Raw genomic sequence first — 20,218 nt, forward strand, 5'->3', positions numbered from 1 at the left:
TTCTGTTTTCTGATATTCATGAGACAAAATGAAATTGTCTCATAAATTTTTCGCTGGTGAGTTCAAATAGATTCAGATTGCAAGTTTGTTTAAAAGGGTTTTGCATTAAAGTAAAAGAAGGACATAAATTCAACCCCCTTTCTTTAAGCCTTCTACAACCTTCAGAAATATTATGACTTATGAATCAAATTAGAATTCGACCCAAATATTGAAAATCAAAATAATACTTTACCCTCTATATATATATATATATATATATATATATATATATATATATATATATATATATATATATATATATATATATATATATATGTTGTCATATTTTATAAAAATTTAAAATTCGTGTGTCTACGTATTTTGTGTTATATCGTATCTGTGTTTCATAGAATTTAAGCTCAGAGACATGAATTTAACCCTTCGGCAACTTATCTGTAAGTCAACTCCAAAATCATTCATGTAGTGTTTATTTTTTTGTGGAGACGCTAATCTAATGTAAAAGAAAAGTCCTTTAACTTATCTCATTCTAAGCCATAAATGTTTCTTGTTTTTTGATTGGTGGAGGAATTTGGTGTTACAAATTGGACTTCAAAGAATAAGCCCTCAAATAGCTCGACTGATTTTGATTATAATTTGGAATATTTGAAAGGAAATGTGTCAACGAATTTTCAAATATGTCCAAGAGTCTCTAAAAATAGTGCTAGCATAATTGCTTAAGTTAAACTGGAACTATTTATTTTACATTATGCATAGTATGTAAAATTTTTTTTCAGTTACTTTTCTATGTTATTTTCTTCTCTCAATTTCACTAGTAAATATTTAAAAATTTTATTTTTCTATTTTGTTTATCTTAACTTTTGGATATTGTATTTATTTATCTATGAATAAAATACAACTATTATGTTAAAAAAAAAAAAAACTTATTAGGGTTGATGCTAAATTGGTGGGTTAGATCGTCATTGATCATTGATCACACCAACTAAAATACCTTAACTTGTTGTAACTCGAAATATAGCACACTGTTTTCCCTATAAAAACCCAATGTGAGTGAGACAACAACTTAACGCATTACATAAAACCTTAAACGTGGCTGCGAGATTCATCATAGGAGAAGCACTCACTTCTCTTCTCTCTGTTGGAATTGCTTTCACGGTTTGCACTATGTTCCTTTAATTATAAAACATTCTGCTTCTGCTCATTGTATTCTTCTATATAATTCATGCAAATTGCTCTAAAAAATTGAACTCGTGTTGCTGGTTTCTTCTTGTGTCCATTTCTATAACATCAACATGCATGCTTGGATAACTTTTTATTTTGATCTTTTATAATAACCTTGAATTTTTCTGAATTTTGAAGCAAAGGGGTGAGGTTTTCTTCCATGTTATTTCTACTGGATTTCAGATTCTGCATTAAACAATATCAATGAGAATGCTGACAAATTTCTTTTATCCTCAGACACACAGTTTTGTTATCCCAGCTGGTTTCATAGCCGTTCGTTTTTCATTTTTCTTTTATTTATTTATTTATTCTTTGGAATCTCTGAAGATTCCCTTTTTTCATTGAACTCCTTCTTGGAAATGACACCTATCATTTATATCTTTACATATAAGACATGAAAATTGTCATATAGAAATAGGAATATCTCTTAAACCATAAGATTATTCTGTTGCAAAATGTTTTCTTCTCCCCATCACTTTTTCTTTTTAATATTTTTATTTTCTGGCTCCAAGTCCAAGCAATAATTAATGGGACCCTTTTTACTTTTTCATGGATAGTAAATATATAAATAAGGAATGTAATGTAATACAAAAACATTACAACTTCTCTTCTTGGAGTATAGTTGCATTTTTTTCATCCATAATCTTTTCCTTGAGGTTAATCTTCTTTTCTAATTTGCCTTGAAAATGACTGAATTATATTTGATTTTACTTTTTCTGTTAGTATGAATTACTAAACCAGAAATCCATTGCCATTTCCTTTAGTAGTATAATTCATTCTGGTTGAAGAGAAAAATTAGAAGAAAATATTTGCATACATTAAGGCATTAGTTTTGATGGCATGTTTGCAAAAAATTGATGTATCATAATTGCTTCTGGGCCCTCACTGATATATGATTTTGTCATTGTGTATTTGTGTTTGGTTTATGATAGTTTCTGTTTTTGCATGTCAACCTCACACGTATACTAATACAAGTGAACCTCAGAATCATGCCCCTTACAACTATATTATAGTGTGAAATTAATGTTTCTGTGCATGTGTCATGTGAGTCTGTGACACTGCTACCACCATCCAAAATCCAAAGAAGTTGTGTGTGTTGTAGTGGTTAACCCTTGACACACTCTTCATGCTCTTTTGCTCTGTCCTTCATTATAGAAGATGCATGCTTTCTTGTCAATTGAAGGGTGCAAAACATCATCACTCATACTAGTCACTTGGCATGATAAGCTAAATTGTGATATTTGAATGCCACATGTGTTTGGAAATTGGTGTCTATTGTGTTATGCATTTTCACATCCTTTCTTTTCTTTTCTCTATTTTTATAGGATTCCCAAGGCATAATAGAACTTCAAATAACTGGTTGTAATATCAGAAATCCTTTCTTTGCTGTTTTTCTGGTCATGGTCTAAGTCACTCTCATCTGCAATGACTATCATTCATTCATTTTCTTAGATATCAGAATCATTAGATTACTGATTATTGACTTGCTTTGTAGTAGTGCAAAGTGCTAACTCTTTCTTTCTACATTGGTAACAGGAGCTTTAACAACACAACAATGGGAGCTGGAGGGCGTGTCACTAAGATTGAAGCTCAAAAGAAGCCTCTTTCAAGGGTTCCACATTCAAACCCTCCATTCAGTGTTGGCCAACTCAAGAAAGCAATTCCACCACATTGCTTTGAACGTTCTCTTTTCATATCATTCTCCTATGTTGTCTATGATCTCTTAGTGGCCTACTTACTCTTCTACATTGCCACCACTTATTTCCACAAGCTTCCATACCCATTTTCCTTCCTTGCTTGGCCAATCTATTGGGCCATCCAAGGCTGCATTCTCACTGGTGTTTGGGTGATTGCTCATGAGTGTGGCCACCATGCCTTCAGCAAGTACCAACTTGTTGATGACATGGTTGGTTTGACCCTTCACTCTTGTCTATTAGTTCCTTATTTCTCATGGAAAATCAGCCACCGCCGCCACCACTCCAACACCGGTTCCCTCGACCGCAACGAAGTGTTTGTCCCAAAACCAAAATCAAAGGTATCATGGTATAACAAGTACATGAACAATCCACCAGGGAGGGCTATCTCCCTCTTCATCACACTCACACTAGGATGGCCCTTGTACTTGGCCTTCAATGTTTCTGGCAGACCCTATGATAGATTTGCAAGCCACTATGACCCTTATGCTCCCATATACTCTAACAGGGAAAGGCTTCTAATTTATGTCTCAGATTCATCTGTCTTTGCTGTAACATATCTGCTATATCACATAGCAACTCTGAAAGGTTTGGGTTGGGTGGTATGTGTTTATGGGGTGCCATTGCTCATTGTGAATGGGTTTCTAGTTACCATAACCTATTTGCAGCACACACATGCATCATTGCCTCACTATGATTCATCCGAATGGGACTGGTTAAGAGGAGCATTGGCAACAGTGGACAGAGATTATGGGATACTGAATAAGGCATTTCATCATATAACTGATACGCATGTGGCTCATCATTTGTTCTCAACAATGCCTCATTACCATGCAATGGAAGCAACCAATGCAATAAAGCCAATATTGGGTGATTACTACCAATTTGATGGCACCCCATTTTACAAAGCATTGTGGAGAGAAGCCAAAGAGTGCCTCTATGTGGAGCCAGATGATGGAGCTTCTAAGAAGGGTGTTTATTGGTACAAGAACAAGTTCTGATGCATAGTCAGAGTTGAAAACGTTTGTGTTAAATTAGAAACTTAAGTACTTTAGTAACTTGTAATGGTCATCAACAATAATAAACAATGTGTGTGTGGATTTGCCATGTAATGTACTACTACTACTACTACTAGTTTTTGTGAACTACTAGTTTGGAGTGACTTGTGATCATAGATTTATTTAATGCAATATTGCTATTGTGCTAAGCATTTTGAAAATTTCTTCCTTTTTTCTTTTTCTTTTTTTTTTCTTTCCCCAAAGTTGCAGATCTATCTAAAAGAAGCATACGATAAGAGCAAGTTTAACATTAACTACTAAGAAATCTCATTAATTTTTTTTCACTCCATTAAGTTATTTCTTTCCAAAATGGTAAAAGATCTAATGCATACACAATTACACATATTTTATTAGTGCTGATTTGGGTTGGTAGATGAGATCAACTTTAAGGCTCCTATATCTTGCTTAACGAAAGTTGTATCTAGCTGTTTAAATTTGAAGTAGTATTTAATTAGTTTATAAAAATTTAATTTTAATACACTAGTAAATTAGTTTTAACATTTTATACATACATTTAAATAGTTATATTTTTTATTAGCTATATGAATGATTATTTAAAAAAAATAAATATAATTAAATAATTTTGTAAAATATTTTATTCTATGGATGCATTAAAATTAAGTTCTTAATTTATAACTAACACTCTCTTTTTATCTTTTTTATTTTCAATTTTTTCAAAAATTCATTTTAAATAACGATAATTTAATCATTTAAAGTTATTTAAAAAAAATTTTCCATAGCCAAATACTTTACAGCATATATTCCTATTCCCTTAATTACTTTAAAATAATAATAATAACAATAATAATAATACGACATGTCATCCGATACAATTACTCTTAAGTAGACATGTATAATAAATCTATAGAATATAGTACGAATTTTTTACGATAAGTATGTACTAATTGCACCTTTACATCTTAAATTCTTATGAATAATACTACTACAATAATGTTTGAAAAATATTAACATTTCAGCTCAAATAACTCAAAATTAATTAATTTGGTATTTATTAATTATAACTAAAATAATAATATAATTTTAAATATAATAAATATATAATTATAAACATTATATATATAAAATTATAAATATTAAATTAAACAAGATAAATTTAATTATTATTTTTTTAATATTACGGGAATAATATGTTAACTTTTTACTTAACAAAATGTAAAAAGATCAGTGTCTAATTTTAAAATCTATTCATCAAAGGTACAAAGAGTTAAAGATAATTAAATCGAGTACATGTAAACGTAAAGATAATGTCATAATAAAGAGTAATTAAATACGAAAAATAATAAATAGTAATTAAGGAAATTATAGGAATAATTAGTGTTGCAGTAACACACTAAACCTTGTTTACCAGAATTGCTTGGCGAAGCAGATAAAGTAACCGCTGTCATCTTTTTCTCCGTCAACACCATCATTCATCACTTTCCATTTCATCTTCACTGTGCTTCCGCACCAAGCAATCTAACATCGATTTTCTCCGTTGAATTCAGGTTCCTCTCTCCCCCTTCTCCTTCTCTTTCTCTCTTTTTATTTTCTATGCAAGGGTCGATTTTTATCAGGATTCGTAGATCCCCAGATTAGATCACAGGGTTTGGTTGGGTTTCTAGTTTTTAGACTCACTTTTGTTAAAGTTCTCTCTTTTTCTCCATTGGGTTTTTCTTGCTTAAGCTGTATTCCCCATAATATCAAAGGATCGAAGGCGAATTGGGATTGTAGTTTTATTACTCTCTGTTCATCATTTGACTGTAGATTTTGCTAGATCAAAACCGTGCATGCACCATAATTGTGAATTGGATATTTTCCTTCAGTGATTGCAAATTGTGAACATTCTTTTTCTGAACAGAAAATTTTTCATTCGGTTTGGCTTATGAATTGAACTAGAACCTAAAAACCTAATTCTTCAGTAGTTGTAGTTGTCATAACCTTTTGTGTTTTTTTTTTTTTTTGGTTTTCATTTTAATTAATATCTGTTATTAGCAGGGTGAGCAGGTTATTGTGGTATTGATTGTAACTTGTGGTGGTGGTGCTTTGTGGAGATGAGTCAGAGAGGTTTAATATATAGCTTTGTTGCCAAAGGAACTGTTGTCTTAGCAGAACACACGCAATATACTGGAAATTTCAGCACCATTGCTGTTCAGTGCTTGCAGAAGCTGCCTTCAAATAGCAGCAAATACACATATTCATGTGATGGTCACACGTTTAACTTCCTCATAGACAATGGATTCGGTATGGATTATTCTATGTTGTTTTGTGTATTATTGGCTCGGCTCTGCTGTTTTAGTTTTTTTTTTTTTTTTTTTTTTCATTCAGCTGAAATGTTTCCCTCTGCTCTGCAGTTTTCCTTATTGTCGCAGATGAATCGGTTGGAAGGAGTGTTCCTTTTGTATTTCTTGAACGGGTGAAGGATGATTTCGTGAAGCGATATGGTGCGAGCATTAAGAATGACAGTGCCCATCCACTTGCTGATGACGATGAAGATGATGACTTATTCGAAGACAGATTTAGCATCGCCTATAATCTAGATCGTGAATTTGGGTTTGTATATGTTTGATCCTTTTTAAGTGTTTTTTTAACTGCTTTATGCTGCCATCTCCTTAGTATTTTCTTACCGTGTTGCTCAGACCAGCGCTTAAGGAGCATATGCAGTATTGCTTGACCCACCCGGAAGAAATAAGTAAACTATCGAAATTGAAGGCTCAGATAACCGAGGTCAAGGGAATAATGATGGACAACATTGAGAAGGTATATTACTCTAAGCTTAATGACACATACATGGACACAATTCTTTTGTTGACATCAATCATACATTAACCGAGTCCTTGCATCTTTGTAGAATGCTGATTTGTCTTGAATTGTACTGTTCTATCTCCATAGTGTAGCCCCCTTACAATGGAAAATTAATTAATTACTAGCTTGTTCAATTAAAATTTTGAATGTTGCACCGTCTTCTTTTTTATTGTTTTGAGTGTGTTGGCATGATTCTCAAGTTGCAAACCAGCAGATTTTAATAAGGTCAATCAGTATTGCATTTTACCACCTTTGCTAGTTTCTAATATCACAGTGAACAAGAATTTTAGACAATTAGGATGTAATAAACAATTTTGTTAAGGGAAGTAGAACAAAAATGAACAATTCCTTTTCGTATATGTATTTAGAAAAGGCATGCAACTTCAAACTGGCAACCATGGGCTCATGAAACCGCTTGGTGTTAAATTTCATAGCATGATACCATGTTCTTCAAAGTTTGTAATTCCATAATTTTGCATCTGGTTACTCGTAAAATGTATATGCATATCAATTCATTGGCAATGACAATTAGACCGGCACAGAGAGGATGCCAACCACTTAGTTTAGATCAATATTAAGAACTTTTAACCAACATTCGCACTCTCACTGGTCTGAAGGTTTTGGATCGTGGAGAGAAGATTGAACTTCTGGTTGACAAAACAGAAAACTTGCAATTCCAGGTATGTATGTATTTATTATTATTGTTTGAATCAAGATAATCTCTATGAAACAATTTACTAATGTGATTGTTTGTATTTACCATTGAAAAATATAGGCCGACAGCTTTCAGAGGCAGGGGAGGCAGCTAAGAAGGAAGATGTGGCTGCAGAATCTCCAGATGAAGCTGATGGTGGGAGGAGGAATCCTTATCTTAGTCATAGTATTGTGGGTTATTGCTTGTGGTGGTTTCAAGTGTTGATGGGATTTTGGAGCTATACGAAAATTGAAGTCTAAATCAGGGGGATGCACAAAACATATTCTACTTGTACATGGAATTTGGTGCTGAAATTTGTGGTTACTATTGCTGAACCAAGCACATACATTAGACAACATAATTTAGCTGCTTGTTCATAACGTTTGTTGCTGCATTTATAATTGTATGTAATAGACCTTTCATAGTTCCTCCTTGCCTTTCTTTTGTTCAAGTAAATTATATTTGTTCCTAGTTAAAGCATTAACTAAAGCAACATGACTGAAAATGCGCTTACTACGGTCTAGGTAGGATGAAGAAGACTACATCATATTCATTTCCCAATCAATAATTCGATAAAAGTGAGGTTGCATATTGATAGATTAATTGTATTCCAGTTTGGTGAGGGTTTGATTTTTTAAAAATGATTAGTTTATTAATATTAACTTTTTTAAGTATAGTTTTCTTCAAAAATTTGTAATAACTATCTTTAGTAAATTAAAATAAAAACAATTTAATAAATATAAATTAAAAAATTATATTTGGTAAAATTATTTTTAATATTGTAAATATTTATTATATTAAACTTTTTAACTCTGAAAAGTATTTTCATGTTTAAAAACATTTCTAGTTTAAAAACATAATCACATTGTGGACCTCTCCAAAAGACTTTACAAATCAAAATTTAGTGTACCTGAATTATGCTCATACAAGTTTAATTTTAATATACTAATAATTAACAATATAAAGTTTTGGCCTATTAGAAAAAACTACCATTTGTATCCATGAATTTTTGGTATCCATGAATTTTGCGAACGCTGACAAAAGTACCCATCAAACAAGAAAACTACCGTTGTATCCATGAAAGATGGGTTTCGTGTGATAATAGTAACCAAACCGTAATTTTTTGTTAACTTTTTAATAAAATTTCCAAATTACTCCTTTATCTTCTCTAAATTTCAAACATTCTTGAAAAGATAAAAAACTGTGGATTATTAATTATCTGAAGTTATTGTTCAAATATTATGGATTTGTAGATCTGGTGCAGAAAAAGAAAAAGAAGTTTGAAATTAACAAAAAAAACATACATTTTGGTTTCTTGGTGTTACTATGGGAACAAGAAGCGCAAAACCAAGAACAAGAGGCGCAGAACCAAGAGCCTTTGGAAACGGAAGAAAGGATAGGTCGGAGATAGAAGATGTGATAGCCTCGGTCGCATTTATTGCAGAGAAGGAGCTTTGCTGGGAACTCACCGGAGGAGCAGCACTTGCTGATGATGTCGTCGTCGAAGGTGGGCTTGGGAGTGTGGGTCCTTCACCCCGCATTCCCCTGGCCTTGCTGAATTCTGCTACTTATTGCTTTGGAATAAGAAGAACAACAATATTCAGGTTGAAAATGTTGAAGAATTTGAAAATGGTGTGCTTTCTTAGTGTTGTTGTTGCATCCGAAGAAGAAATAAACAACAAGGGTAATGATGTTAAAGTTGATTTGGATTTAGATTTGGAGAACAAATTAGAATTGGAATAAAGAGAGATGGAAGTTGAGAATAAAAGTTAGAAGAAGACATGAGATGCTTGGGTCTTGAGGGAATGGTAACTGACGGTGGCAAAGGAAGACGAATGATGAGGGTTGTGAAATTTGGAATTTTGGAAAGAAGATAGAAAGGGTAATTTGAGAATTTTATTAGAAGCCAACAAAGAATCACGATTTGAGTACTATTGTCACAGGGAGTCAACGTTCGCAAAATTTATGGATACAAATGGTAGTTTTTCCGTTTAATTAAATTCATATATTTTGATTGAATTTGAAAAATAATTACTGTTATTGTTGATATGACAACTATATAAATTTCTTTTCTTTTACATTAAAAAAGTATGAAAGCTAAGGCTTTGAAACACTTCCAATTTTCTCTCCTTTACTGCCTTTACCTTTAATAAAAATAAAAAATAAAATAATAATCTAACGGCGTAGGCTTAGGTCGTTGGGACTGTACCACTCATGATTTACTTGTCTTTCACTTATTATAGCAGAAGAGGGAGGTAAATGGGTTAGGACATGCTATTCCATAGAGTAAGCAGACACTAAAGTTTGGGATTAATTGAGATAATTCATACATATTGCCTGGTCTTAAGAAATAAAACTGAAGTACGATGAATAGTAACGAATAAAGTAACTTAAAACGGCCTTTCATACAACAATCACAATCATAAAAGCAAAACTGTTATCGAAGCTAATCACACAACTTGGTAGTTTTCTGTGATCAACTGCGTTCTCTGAGCATATTTGGGTTGATTGCCCCCCTTAAGTGGTATGATGTTAGCAACCTGCACAGAGAAATAGATGAGAAAAGGAATGTATCAGAAAAAGTATAAATACCTATTAAATAAATTCTCACTCTGGTGAGTAATGGAGATGATTTCATCCAGATAAATTTGATACATCATTCAAATAACACCATAAATCCATGGCCACAGTTAATGTTGAATGGAAATAGATGATTCAAACCAACCTTCAGGTCACTAAATGTGTCGGTTGCCATAAAACGGACTGAAATGGGAAAGAATGCTGATGAGTCTGCTTGGGGAACAACAAACTCCATTGACCCACTGCCAAATATATGTTGAAAAATCAGACAAACAATTCAAATATAGAACGAGTACACATCATTACACCATTAGTTAACTCTGAAAAACCATGCCTCTCAGAATTTAACATACCTGCGGTTTGAATTATCAATCAGAAGGATAGACCACTCCAAAATAGAATTCCTAGAGTCATACCTGAAAAGCCAGTTTTAATAGGACATTGTAAAGAGCAAGAATGTTAAAATAGAAAAAATATGAGAGCAAAACCATTATATGTACCATAGAAGATTGCTACAAAATTGATTTAATGCAAACTTCAATGCAACACAGGGCTCATGTTTGTCCCTGGTACTTAATTAGATGAAAACAAGGGGAAAAAATTCCATACCTCCATTCACCATCAATCTGGTTAACAGTTGGTGCTTCTCTAAGTGCAGGTAGAGGTACCGAGACCACTACGTTCCGCAGCTCAAACATTGATGAAGCTTCGTATTCAATGCTGACGTAACTTTCATTTCCAGAAGATGAGGGCCAGCAGTTTACTGCAACACAGTTATTGCACAACATGAGCTATTAATACATAGAACAAAGTCAAATCAAATCAGCTATAAATAAACTCACTTGTCAGAGGCACCATTGATTCATCAGTGCTTTGCATTCTCCACTTTAGGAGGCCAACACCAGCTTCACTGCCTTGACCAGTGGGGAAAGGCCTATTGGGATCTTTTAACCCTAGGATATTTTCATTGGCAAATAAATCTTTGTTCATGTTAGGATGTGTCTTGAAGGAGATGGCTTGATTTTCACCAGTTTGGACCTGCAAAAACAAGGCACAACATGCAGGCCCAATTAACTATTTTCCCCAATCAATATATGCATTTAAAACCAGCCTTTATAGGGAAAGACAAACAAGTAAACACTACAAGATGAAGCTACTTATGAGAGAAACAATACAAATATAACTGAGCAAATAGAAAACCAAACTATTTGAAAAATGAAAATTGTAATTGAAACTTAGAAAGACATCTTAATTAGCAGAGCAAGTAACGTTTTTCCTATCAGGGAATTCACGAAAAGATTACTCAGAATATCTAGGCCATAAGGAAGCCTACACAGCAGGAAGACTTAAGGTGAGAGAGTGGGAAGTGTTACCTGAACTTGAATATGTGCATCCTCTTGGTTAAGAATTTGAAGCGATAATGTTCCTTGAACATCAAAATTACTTACTCCACCATCTCGTTTTAGAGTCACATTTAGTTTCTCCTCAACAGTTAGTGTGATGGGATCAGTAAGTGGTGCGGCAGCTGCCCGAGACGGACCAACTTTTGGCTGAACATCTTCAACAATGACCTCACCTTCTGCTTTCAATGATTCTAAAAATTGATTTGTCCTTTGTGATTTACCAAGCTTCATTCCAAGACCCTTGGGAGGAGCAGTGGCAGCCGAAGTTGGACGGCCTAAGGAACAGAATGGCAATTAACATAAAAGAAAACATAATACTCTTTACTTACAACATGCTCATTCAAACATGGAATAAATCAAATCCAGGACAGCATGTGTCAATGTCATTAACATAACATATTTCAGCATTCTACACTAATTCATGGAAATGTATGAAAGCCAACCTTTAGACTTTGTAGAAAAGGAATCAATGTCAGTAGTCATTCCAAAACCTGAGCCACTTCCAAAACCAGTTCCACTGCTAGATATGCTCAAATCATTAAAGCCACTTTCAATTCTTCCCGAGCCCATAGACTGTAATGGGCCAAATCCACCTTTATCACCTCTGTTCTTTTCAATCTGCAGTGTACATGAGAATTTAATTAAATGACATGCACCTCCAGAATTTAAATAATAGTAATTTATTTATTTACTGAAGAGAACAAAGGAAAAAGAAAAACCTCCAGTCATACCTTGCTCTTATCAATCTCACTAGCTTTACGCTTCATAACATCCTTTGTTTCATTAATCTTGCTCTGCATAACCAGCTTGTGTAGTTTCTCTTCGTGACTCTCCATCTCACAGTATTGCTTAACTTGTGCAACAGTGACATTCTCCTTGTGGCCAAGAGAGATGACTTCATCAAAGGCAAAAATCAGCTCAAATGCATTTTTGCAAATACCTTCCTCATCGAGGGAATAAGAATACTCAGGCACCTAAAAAATATTAAGGAATGCAAAAACTATAATCATAACAGTTTGGCAGATATCTAATTAATGGCCTAAAAATGTCCAACAAAATCTAACATATGTTCCTACTAAAGCCCATTTCATTATCCTAAACCCTCCTGGGCCTTACTGTACAAAACAATATTACTTAATTTTGTGTCCAAATCAATGCAAAAGAATAGGGTTAAATGAATGTACCAAAGAAAGTGCAAGAAAAACCCAAAAGGGCTGGAAACGTAGTACATAAGAGTAGATGACATAGGGGAAAGGCTATAGATTCAGGCCACTAAGTTATACCAATTTAAAGCGAAGGCCATATTGCTCCTAATCACGCAAAAGAAGTAAGACCAAACAAATGGAAACAAAGGCATCAAACTCAAAGTATCAGAAAGAGGATACAAGTTTGGAGAGAAGTCTCAGAGTTTCTAAATCTTCCAGTATGTTGCTTTGTTTGTTTGTCACAAGAAGTAGATAGAGTGCTTCTATTGGCTGGTAAACATAGCGCACATTCTCGGTCTCAACGTAAGTGTGCTGTTTTCCGGTGCCAATCAATTTCGGAAAAGCTGCCAGAAGGCCCTCAATCCTTATACGAGACATATCAACGAACTGCCTAGAAACCAGAACTGCATCCAAAAGAAAGAAGCCCTTGTCAGTGCAACAGCAATTTCTAATCCATATTGATTTAGGCACCACCTAACTGAGCATCAATTCAAGACGTAACTGTGATCTGAAAACTCACCTTTACCAGATTTGCCCACAATGGATGCAGCAAGTACAACCTATATAGGTGAAAAAAATTCAGAACATAAATTCAAAGTTGTATAAGATAATTCAAGCAAATAGAAAGAAAGACTGTAGTATTCCCCAACCCAGTTAAATGCATCATTTTGCAAAGGAATTCAGCACTACCCCAACCTCACAATTTTGTCTACGCTCATTGGGCAAGTACTTGCCTATAATCTAATTCATCACCAATTTTATACGAAATAGAATTTACAGCAACCTATCATAGCTAAATTTGAGGAGAAAGGGAAATAACAGCGGGTATCATAAGCGAAATCAGAAGATCCAACAGTAATCTTGAAGAACATTCAAATACAAACCTCACCATGAATAGATCTCAATTATAAGGCAAGTGTGTATAATTACACAACACGAAGCCAATGTAAATGTAACGCCAGATCACAGATTCAAATTACATGCACATATCAAAATTGTGGCTGATAGAGAAGCCTAAAATAAATATCGAAGTGCGGGATTGTGAGGAAACAAAAGGATTACCATGTTTGCGTTCGATCTTTGAAATGAAGGAAGTGATTATTGTCTCAAATTGAATCTGACGAGAAAACAAAGTCCGTAACAGTGTTAGGAGCCATGAGATCAGACCGTGAGACGAGAAAAATATGCAGTGAGGGCAAGTGAATGAAGAACTCGAAGAGAGAATACAGAAAATAGAAAGAGAAATGGAGGTTACCGGAACGCGATCTGAAATTCGGAAGCGCAGATCTAAATGGAGGGGACTGAAACACAGCTCAAACAGAAGCAGGAAAATGGAGCTCGTAAGCGAAGACGAGGGTGATGATGTAGTGGAGAGCCTGATACGGTGCGTTTTACCTCAACTGGTTGCATTTTTTGTTTTCTTGGTATGAATATTATTTTATTTTATTTTCAAAGTCCTACTCCTAAGTTCGAATCCAAGTCCTTTTTTTTTTCTGTTACCTGTGAGGCATGATAAATGTCTTTTTGTTATATACAGGGCTTATAGAGCTTCAAGCCCAAAGAGGAAACTTGACATAAACAAAAAATTTAAAGAAATGTCACAAAAATAAAAGAATTTGAATCTTTTTAAAGTTTGAATTTCACTTTAAAGAATAAAGTCTAATCTCTCACTATTAATTTTATAGGTGGGACCAAAAATAAATATGAAAGAGAAACTATTTAAGGGTAGAAAATTACACTTTACTCTCTAAAGTGAAATTTAAACTTTAGAGGATCAAAATCCAAAATAAAAAACTAACTTGAATTGATCTAATGGTTAACTCACTAATTTACTTAAATAATTGTCGAGTTGGCTAAAAAAAATAACTGTGAATGATTTCAATCTCACATTGTGCATGTAGTATTTATTGGTCATATGCAACCTGCGAATCATTAAATAGAATTTTGATCTTGAAAAAAGCTTATGACAGAGTAGACTGGCGATTCTTTGAAACTTCCTTGATCAAATTTGGTTTTTCTGTGGCTACTATTAATCTTATCATGACTTATGTGACTTCGTCCTCTTGGTCTATTTTGTAGAATGGTAATAGGTTTCAAAACTTTAAACCCATGAGGGAGCTGAGACAAGGAGATCCCATGTCCTCTTATCTTTTTGTGCTTTGTATGGAGAATCTTTCTTGTCTTATATCACATAAAGTCTCTCAAAGATCGTGGATTCCGGTATCTATTTCTAGGCATGGCTCAAAAATATCTCACTTGATGTTTGCTGATGATCTATTACTTTTCTGCAAAGCCATAAAAACTCAAGTGACAGAAGTTTTGAAGACTTTGAATATGTTTACTCAAGTGTTGGGGCTGAGGTAAATATCCATAAATCTAAGGCTCAATGTTCCAAAAATATTTCAGCAAGAAGAAAAGATGTGCTTTCAAGGGTCTTTAGTATTCGTTTTTGCCAAGATCTGGGAAGATATGTGGGAGTTAATATTGGTCATGATAGGACTTGTAGGAAAATGGCGCATGAAGTCATTGACAAGATTCAAAGAAAGCTTGCTAGTTGGAAGGGGTGTGCTTGCTTAACAAGGCGGGCATACTTTGTCTCGTGAATATGGTGATGGCTTCTATTCCGGTTTATAATATGCAAGTTTTTCTTCTTCCGAAGTATGCGTGCGACAAGATTGATTCTTTAATGTGTCAGTTCTTATGGAAGGGTCAAGCGAATGGGAAAGGGTTGCCTTTGATCAAGTGGGATATTGCTATAACTCCTAAAAAGGCAGGTGGCTTGGGTATTAGAAATACCCTATGTGCAAACATAGCTCTGCTTGGCAAGTTGGTTTGAGATTGTCTGAATAATAGGAACAAGTTGTGGGTGCAGGTTCTAACTCACAAATACTTCCGAAACTCCAAGGACATGGGCAGCATTTGTTGTCACAATGCCTCAACTACTTGGAGGAATATTCTAAAGGCTTATGATATCTTAAAAGAAGGATTCCAATGAAATGTGAGGAATATGCAACAATCGATTTGGTATGATATGTGGAGTCCTCTTGGCAAACTTTGTGAGCTTATGTCTTATGTTCACGTATTTGAAATAAAAATTTTCTCTTGCTGATTTGTGGAGCAATGGTACTTGGGAAGGGGATAAGCTTGCAACGCCAATTTCTCATGAAGTCAAACAGTTTCTTCACAGTCTTGGGCCTCCTCTAATGTTAGAATCGGAGCCTTGATGGATATGGTGGCCCATATGGCTAAAAGCCTATAGTTCTCGAGAAGGTTATTGTTGGCTCGTGAAGAAGAAAGTGAATTCGATTGAAAATAACAACTGTGGATGGATTTGCCGCTCTAATTTGCCAGAGAAGATAAAGATGATAATGTGGCTAGGTTTACAAAATGCGCTTCCGACAAATGCCTTTCGGTTCAAGCGTCATTTAACTGATTCGGGCAGATGTTCGAGATGCAATGCAAATCTGGAAATAATGGAGCGTTGTCTTAGGGACTGTGTGAAATCAAGAGCCATTTGGCAAATATTGGATCCTTTGTTTATTGATTCATTCGAAGGTACTCCTTTGAAATTTTGGATTCAGAAGGTCATGCCGGGCAATGAGGCAATTGTAAGAGCAGGTCTTTGGTGGGTGTAGAGGCATCGTTGTAATGATATTTTTAACAATGGAGATCAATGGTCAGACTACAAAGTTGTTGCTATGACTCGAATAACTGTTAATGATTTAAGAAAGTTTGCCAGTGCCAATTGTATAACTTTCAAGGATCGAAGGAGGTGGGAACCTCCAACAGGTAACACTTTTAAAGTTAACTGTGATGCGAGTCTGTTTTCTGATTGGAGCCTAGCAGGAATTGGTTGTGTTATTAGAGATTCTAATGGGCGTTAGATTTCGGATTGTTCTAGTAGCTACCCTCTAGGGTCTATTGTCAGATGTGAGCTTTTCACTGTTTGGAGGGGTCTGATTTCAGTTTGGAATTGTAGCTTGAGAGATATTGTGTGCGAAACAGATTGACTTGACATTTTACACATTTTAAACAATCCGGCAAATGGGCTTAATTGTGATGTGGTTGATATTCTTCAGAAGATCTAGGAGCTTCTGTCAAGACTTTGGTTTGTGGATTTTGAATGGATTACCCGTGAAACTAACGTTGTGGCAGATTGGCTGGCGATATATGCGGTCAAGACCAATCCAACTCGTATTATTTGGTCGGAGTCTTGTGATGAGCTTTAACATCTTATGCTTATTGATTTAGGATAATCTTCTCTTTTTTTTTCTTTATTTCTTTGCTTGTTTAGTCACAAAAAAATAGAATTTTGATTAATAACGAATTAGTCTTTGACCTATTGAGACGGCTAAAGAATAAAAAGCCTACAAAAATTCACAAAGTTTAATTTGATTTACCTTCAATATTTGAAGCATTTTAATTTCATCATCAACATTTTACTATTATTTTAAATTTGATAAAGAAAACTACAAAACTTCAAAGATCGAGGCAAAATTGGAACAAAATGCAAATATTAAGGGCATTTTTCTACTTTTTTTTCCTAATAAAAAAAGTTGTGAACCAATTTTTTTAAAAAATCTTATTAAGTTAGAAGATGAATTTATCTATTTGTTTAGAGTATTTTAATGTTTCTAAATTTAATTATAAATGAAAATTCGATTAACTGTAAAATTATAACTATACTATATGTATATTAAAATCAGCCATTAAAATTAATCACAGTATAAAATATATATTAAAATATAAATATATATATTAAAAATAAATTTAACCACATATATATTACACAAATATATTAGTGATTGATTTTAATATATAAATAATTTTTTTGATAAAACTAAAATTGAAAAGTATTTAAAAACACTTCAAATTTGTCTATCTTATAATTATGATAATTAGGTTATGCCCTTTAGTTCTTCCTTATCTTTTAGGAAGAATTTCAAGTGTACTAAATATATCAGTGTTTTAATAATTTTAATCTTTAATTTAAATTATAAAAAATATATAATATATATTAATTAGAATCAACAATTAAGATTACTGAAACCGATATTTTAGATACATTTAAAAACTTTTTTATCTTTTATAGTATTTTCTTCTTTTTCTTATTGGAATAACGATTTTTTTTAGTGGCGTATCGTAATTTTATTAGTTATATCAGTTATACGTATCTCAATGAGTTTATAACTATTTTTGTATATCGATTTTAGAGTATTAATTCAAAAAAATTTAGGTTCTTTAGATTCTAATTCTTTCTTATAATACTTTTTTTTAGATTTTTTTATTGTGAGTTTGGAGTTAATTCAGATCAATATCTATCTATCATAAATTCTTATTTGAAGAGAATACTCTTTTATTTTCTCTATTTTTTTCTTTGGCCAAAACAGTAATAATACTTAAACTTGAAATCTTATGTATATTATTCAAAATTTTCACCACTAAATCGATTATAGTGATTTCTCTTTATTTATATGTTAATGTACCAGTGTCAAACTTTGAAAAAAAAATAAAAAGACATTAAAAAAATTGCTGAAATTCATGTCCGCCTCCTACTTGCTTTTCTATCTATGTACTAGTGAATGAACCCGTGTTAAATATGGTAATTAAAAATTACATTATACATGCATAGCATAATATATACCATTAATTAAATTAAGTTAAGATTCACAAATATAAACTGAAATAATTCTTTACATAGTAATTACTAATGTTAAAAAGTTTCTTTTTATGTATTACATAACTAAAAATATTTTCTCATGTTAATTTTTTATTGAGCTTATATATTGTCAGCATACTAACACTGATAATATAGTAACAATTGTGTAGTATAATAAACTTTATATCAAATTGTTAATTTTCTATTGAGCTTATATATTGTAAACATACTAACACTGATAACATAGTAACAATTGTGTAGTGTAATAAACTTCATATCAAATTATAAGCCAAAAACATAATTATATAGAGATTTAAACTTGTAATACACACTTAAATATAGTTATACTAATATAAGATTTACAACTAAATATAATAAAGTTGAGTTGGTCATATGATATACTAACTATACAGAAAAAAGAATTAAAGTTCAGTGGTAGAACAGTTACATGATTAAACACATCTACAATCCAATATCAATTTCTGAGTACATCAAATTTCAAATGGACATGTTGATACAATCTTAAATATACAAACATCCCCAACTTACAACTTGTAAATAGAAATAAAATTCATCCATCAAAAATCAAATTTAAAATTCAATTTGCCTACCAGACCTATTGTAAAACTTAAAGTAGAATCTTCTATTAGTAGAAGAGTCAAGACCAATTATAATTCCTACGGTTCTAAAACCAAAAAGTTTGAGCTCCTTGCATAAAGCAGTAGGAATATACTATACAATGAAAATAAAATGAATAAGCATATTGGTTTATATCCAGAAAAAATAGTTGATACAACAAAGAAAATTGATGATACAACAAATCTAATATGTATATATAGACCATTACCCAATCGACAAAAATTGAGAATCCTCTCAAAGGACTCTTTGAGAATGCATTCGTGTGAATAACTACTAATAAATTTTATTTCATTTTCGACACCGCCTCCGACCTAGTTGTACCACCAACACCCAACTCGTGCAACACAATAAATTTGAACATTAAACATAAAAAAATGACAGAAATGAAATTCTAACATTCCACCATATAATACATTAAAATTCTTGAAGAATATAGTTGGGATGTATAATTCATTAATAATTTACATAAACAAATTGTAACAAATAATACTTACATGAATACATCCATGATATAGTGAACACATGACTAAAATTATTACATATTAGATGGTACATAAAATATGCTTTCATCATTCATCATTCAATATAATAAAAATAATATATTGATGGAGAGTGTAATCTACAAAAAGGTTAGAAGAATGATGGTCATCCCTGCATGATTTTTTAATTTTAATATATTACATAGATATTTAGATGATATAATTAACATCATTGTTAGAGGATATGAGATTTGGGATCAAATATACCTTGCATACTGAACATTAAAGAAAATATACACGATTAAATGACTACTATTATTTGTAATTTAATGAAAAAATCTCAAAATATTGTGATGAAAAAACCAAGTAATAATTTAATGATATACAACAATATATAGCCCTGCTTTCTATATTGTCTTCACAAATCTCACCAGATCATATCTAAATTTAAAATTGTACTAAATTCCACTCACATCACCAAAATATACCACAGAACATAGTTCAAAATATTAGAAAAATTTATGAGAAGATGGTTGAGTCAAAGACAAAATCAATGACTTGAGAGAGGAAGAGTAAAAATAAAATAAAGCAAAGTAGACGGTCAGGAGAAGGCTCATGAACATTCCAAAAGATGTAGGTAGGGCTGAAAGTGAGTCAAGCCAGCTCATGAGCCAACTCGAGCTCGACTCGTTAACAACTCGATAAGTTAAGCTCGTGAGCTGGTGAGCCAAACTTGAGTTTGAAATTGAACTCATAAATTAAATGAGTCGAGTTTAAGTTTGGATAA

At 32.8% G+C, this 20,218-nt stretch overlaps 3 protein-coding genes across 11 annotated transcripts; 2 read left to right on the plus strand and 1 right to left on the minus strand.

The window, feature by feature from the left end:
- Window positions 1–960: 960 nt before the first annotated feature.
- On the plus strand, window positions 961–4,131 carry LOC112712140 (omega-6 fatty acid desaturase, endoplasmic reticulum isozyme 1). Of its 8 annotated transcripts, none has more exons than XM_025764945.3 (2): window positions 961–1,152; window positions 2,755–4,131. In XM_025764945.3, exon 2 carries the CDS (start codon window positions 2,774–2,776, stop codon window positions 3,911–3,913), a length of 1,140 nt encoding a protein of 379 aa, XP_025620730.1. In that variant the 5' UTR covers window positions 961–1,152; window positions 2,755–2,773; the 3' UTR covers window positions 3,914–4,131. The 8 variants fall into 8 exon arrangements, with proteins under 8 accessions (XP_025620730.1, XP_025620733.1, XP_025620727.1 ...); XM_025764948.1 differs by lacking the exon at window positions 961–1,152 and adding an exon at window positions 1,269–1,363; XM_025764942.3 differs by lacking the exon at window positions 961–1,152 and adding an exon at window positions 1,632–1,874.
- A 1,148-nt stretch (window positions 4,132–5,279) lies between these two features.
- On the plus strand, window positions 5,280–7,890 carry LOC112712142 (vesicle-associated membrane protein 727). Of its 2 annotated transcripts, none has more exons than XM_025764950.2 (6): window positions 5,280–5,475; window positions 5,963–6,211; window positions 6,322–6,520; window positions 6,607–6,727; window positions 7,390–7,452; window positions 7,548–7,890. In XM_025764950.2, exons 2-6 carry the CDS (start codon window positions 6,022–6,024, stop codon window positions 7,689–7,691), a joined length of 717 nt encoding a protein of 238 aa, XP_025620735.1. In that variant the 5' UTR covers window positions 5,280–5,475; window positions 5,963–6,021; the 3' UTR covers window positions 7,692–7,890. The 2 variants fall into 2 exon arrangements, with proteins under 2 accessions (XP_025620735.1, XP_025620734.1); XM_025764949.3 differs by having other exon boundaries at window positions 5,293–5,475; window positions 5,966–6,211.
- Window positions 7,891–9,748: 1,858 nt separating this feature from the next.
- LOC112712143 (coatomer subunit delta) lies at window positions 9,749–14,089 on the minus strand. The gene is made up of 12 exons (XM_025764951.3): window positions 13,910–14,089; window positions 13,717–13,771; window positions 13,175–13,214; window positions 12,835–13,058; window positions 12,181–12,423; window positions 11,893–12,067; window positions 11,420–11,724; window positions 10,889–11,084; window positions 10,656–10,809; window positions 10,400–10,462; window positions 10,192–10,288; window positions 9,749–10,006 (listed from the first exon to the last, which is right to left on the minus strand). The coding sequence occupies exons 2-12, from the start codon at window positions 13,717–13,719 to the stop codon at window positions 9,917–9,919; spliced, it is 1,590 nt and encodes a 529-aa protein (XP_025620736.1). The 5' UTR covers window positions 13,720–13,771; window positions 13,910–14,089; the 3' UTR covers window positions 9,749–9,916.
- Window positions 14,090–20,218: the final 6,129 nt, after the last annotated feature.

Source organism: Arachis hypogaea, chromosome 9 (assembly GCF_003086295.3).
Source record: "Arachis hypogaea cultivar Tifrunner chromosome 9, arahy.Tifrunner.gnm2.J5K5, whole genome shotgun sequence".
Classification (NCBI taxonomy): Eukaryota; Viridiplantae; Streptophyta; class Magnoliopsida; order Fabales; family Fabaceae; genus Arachis; species Arachis hypogaea.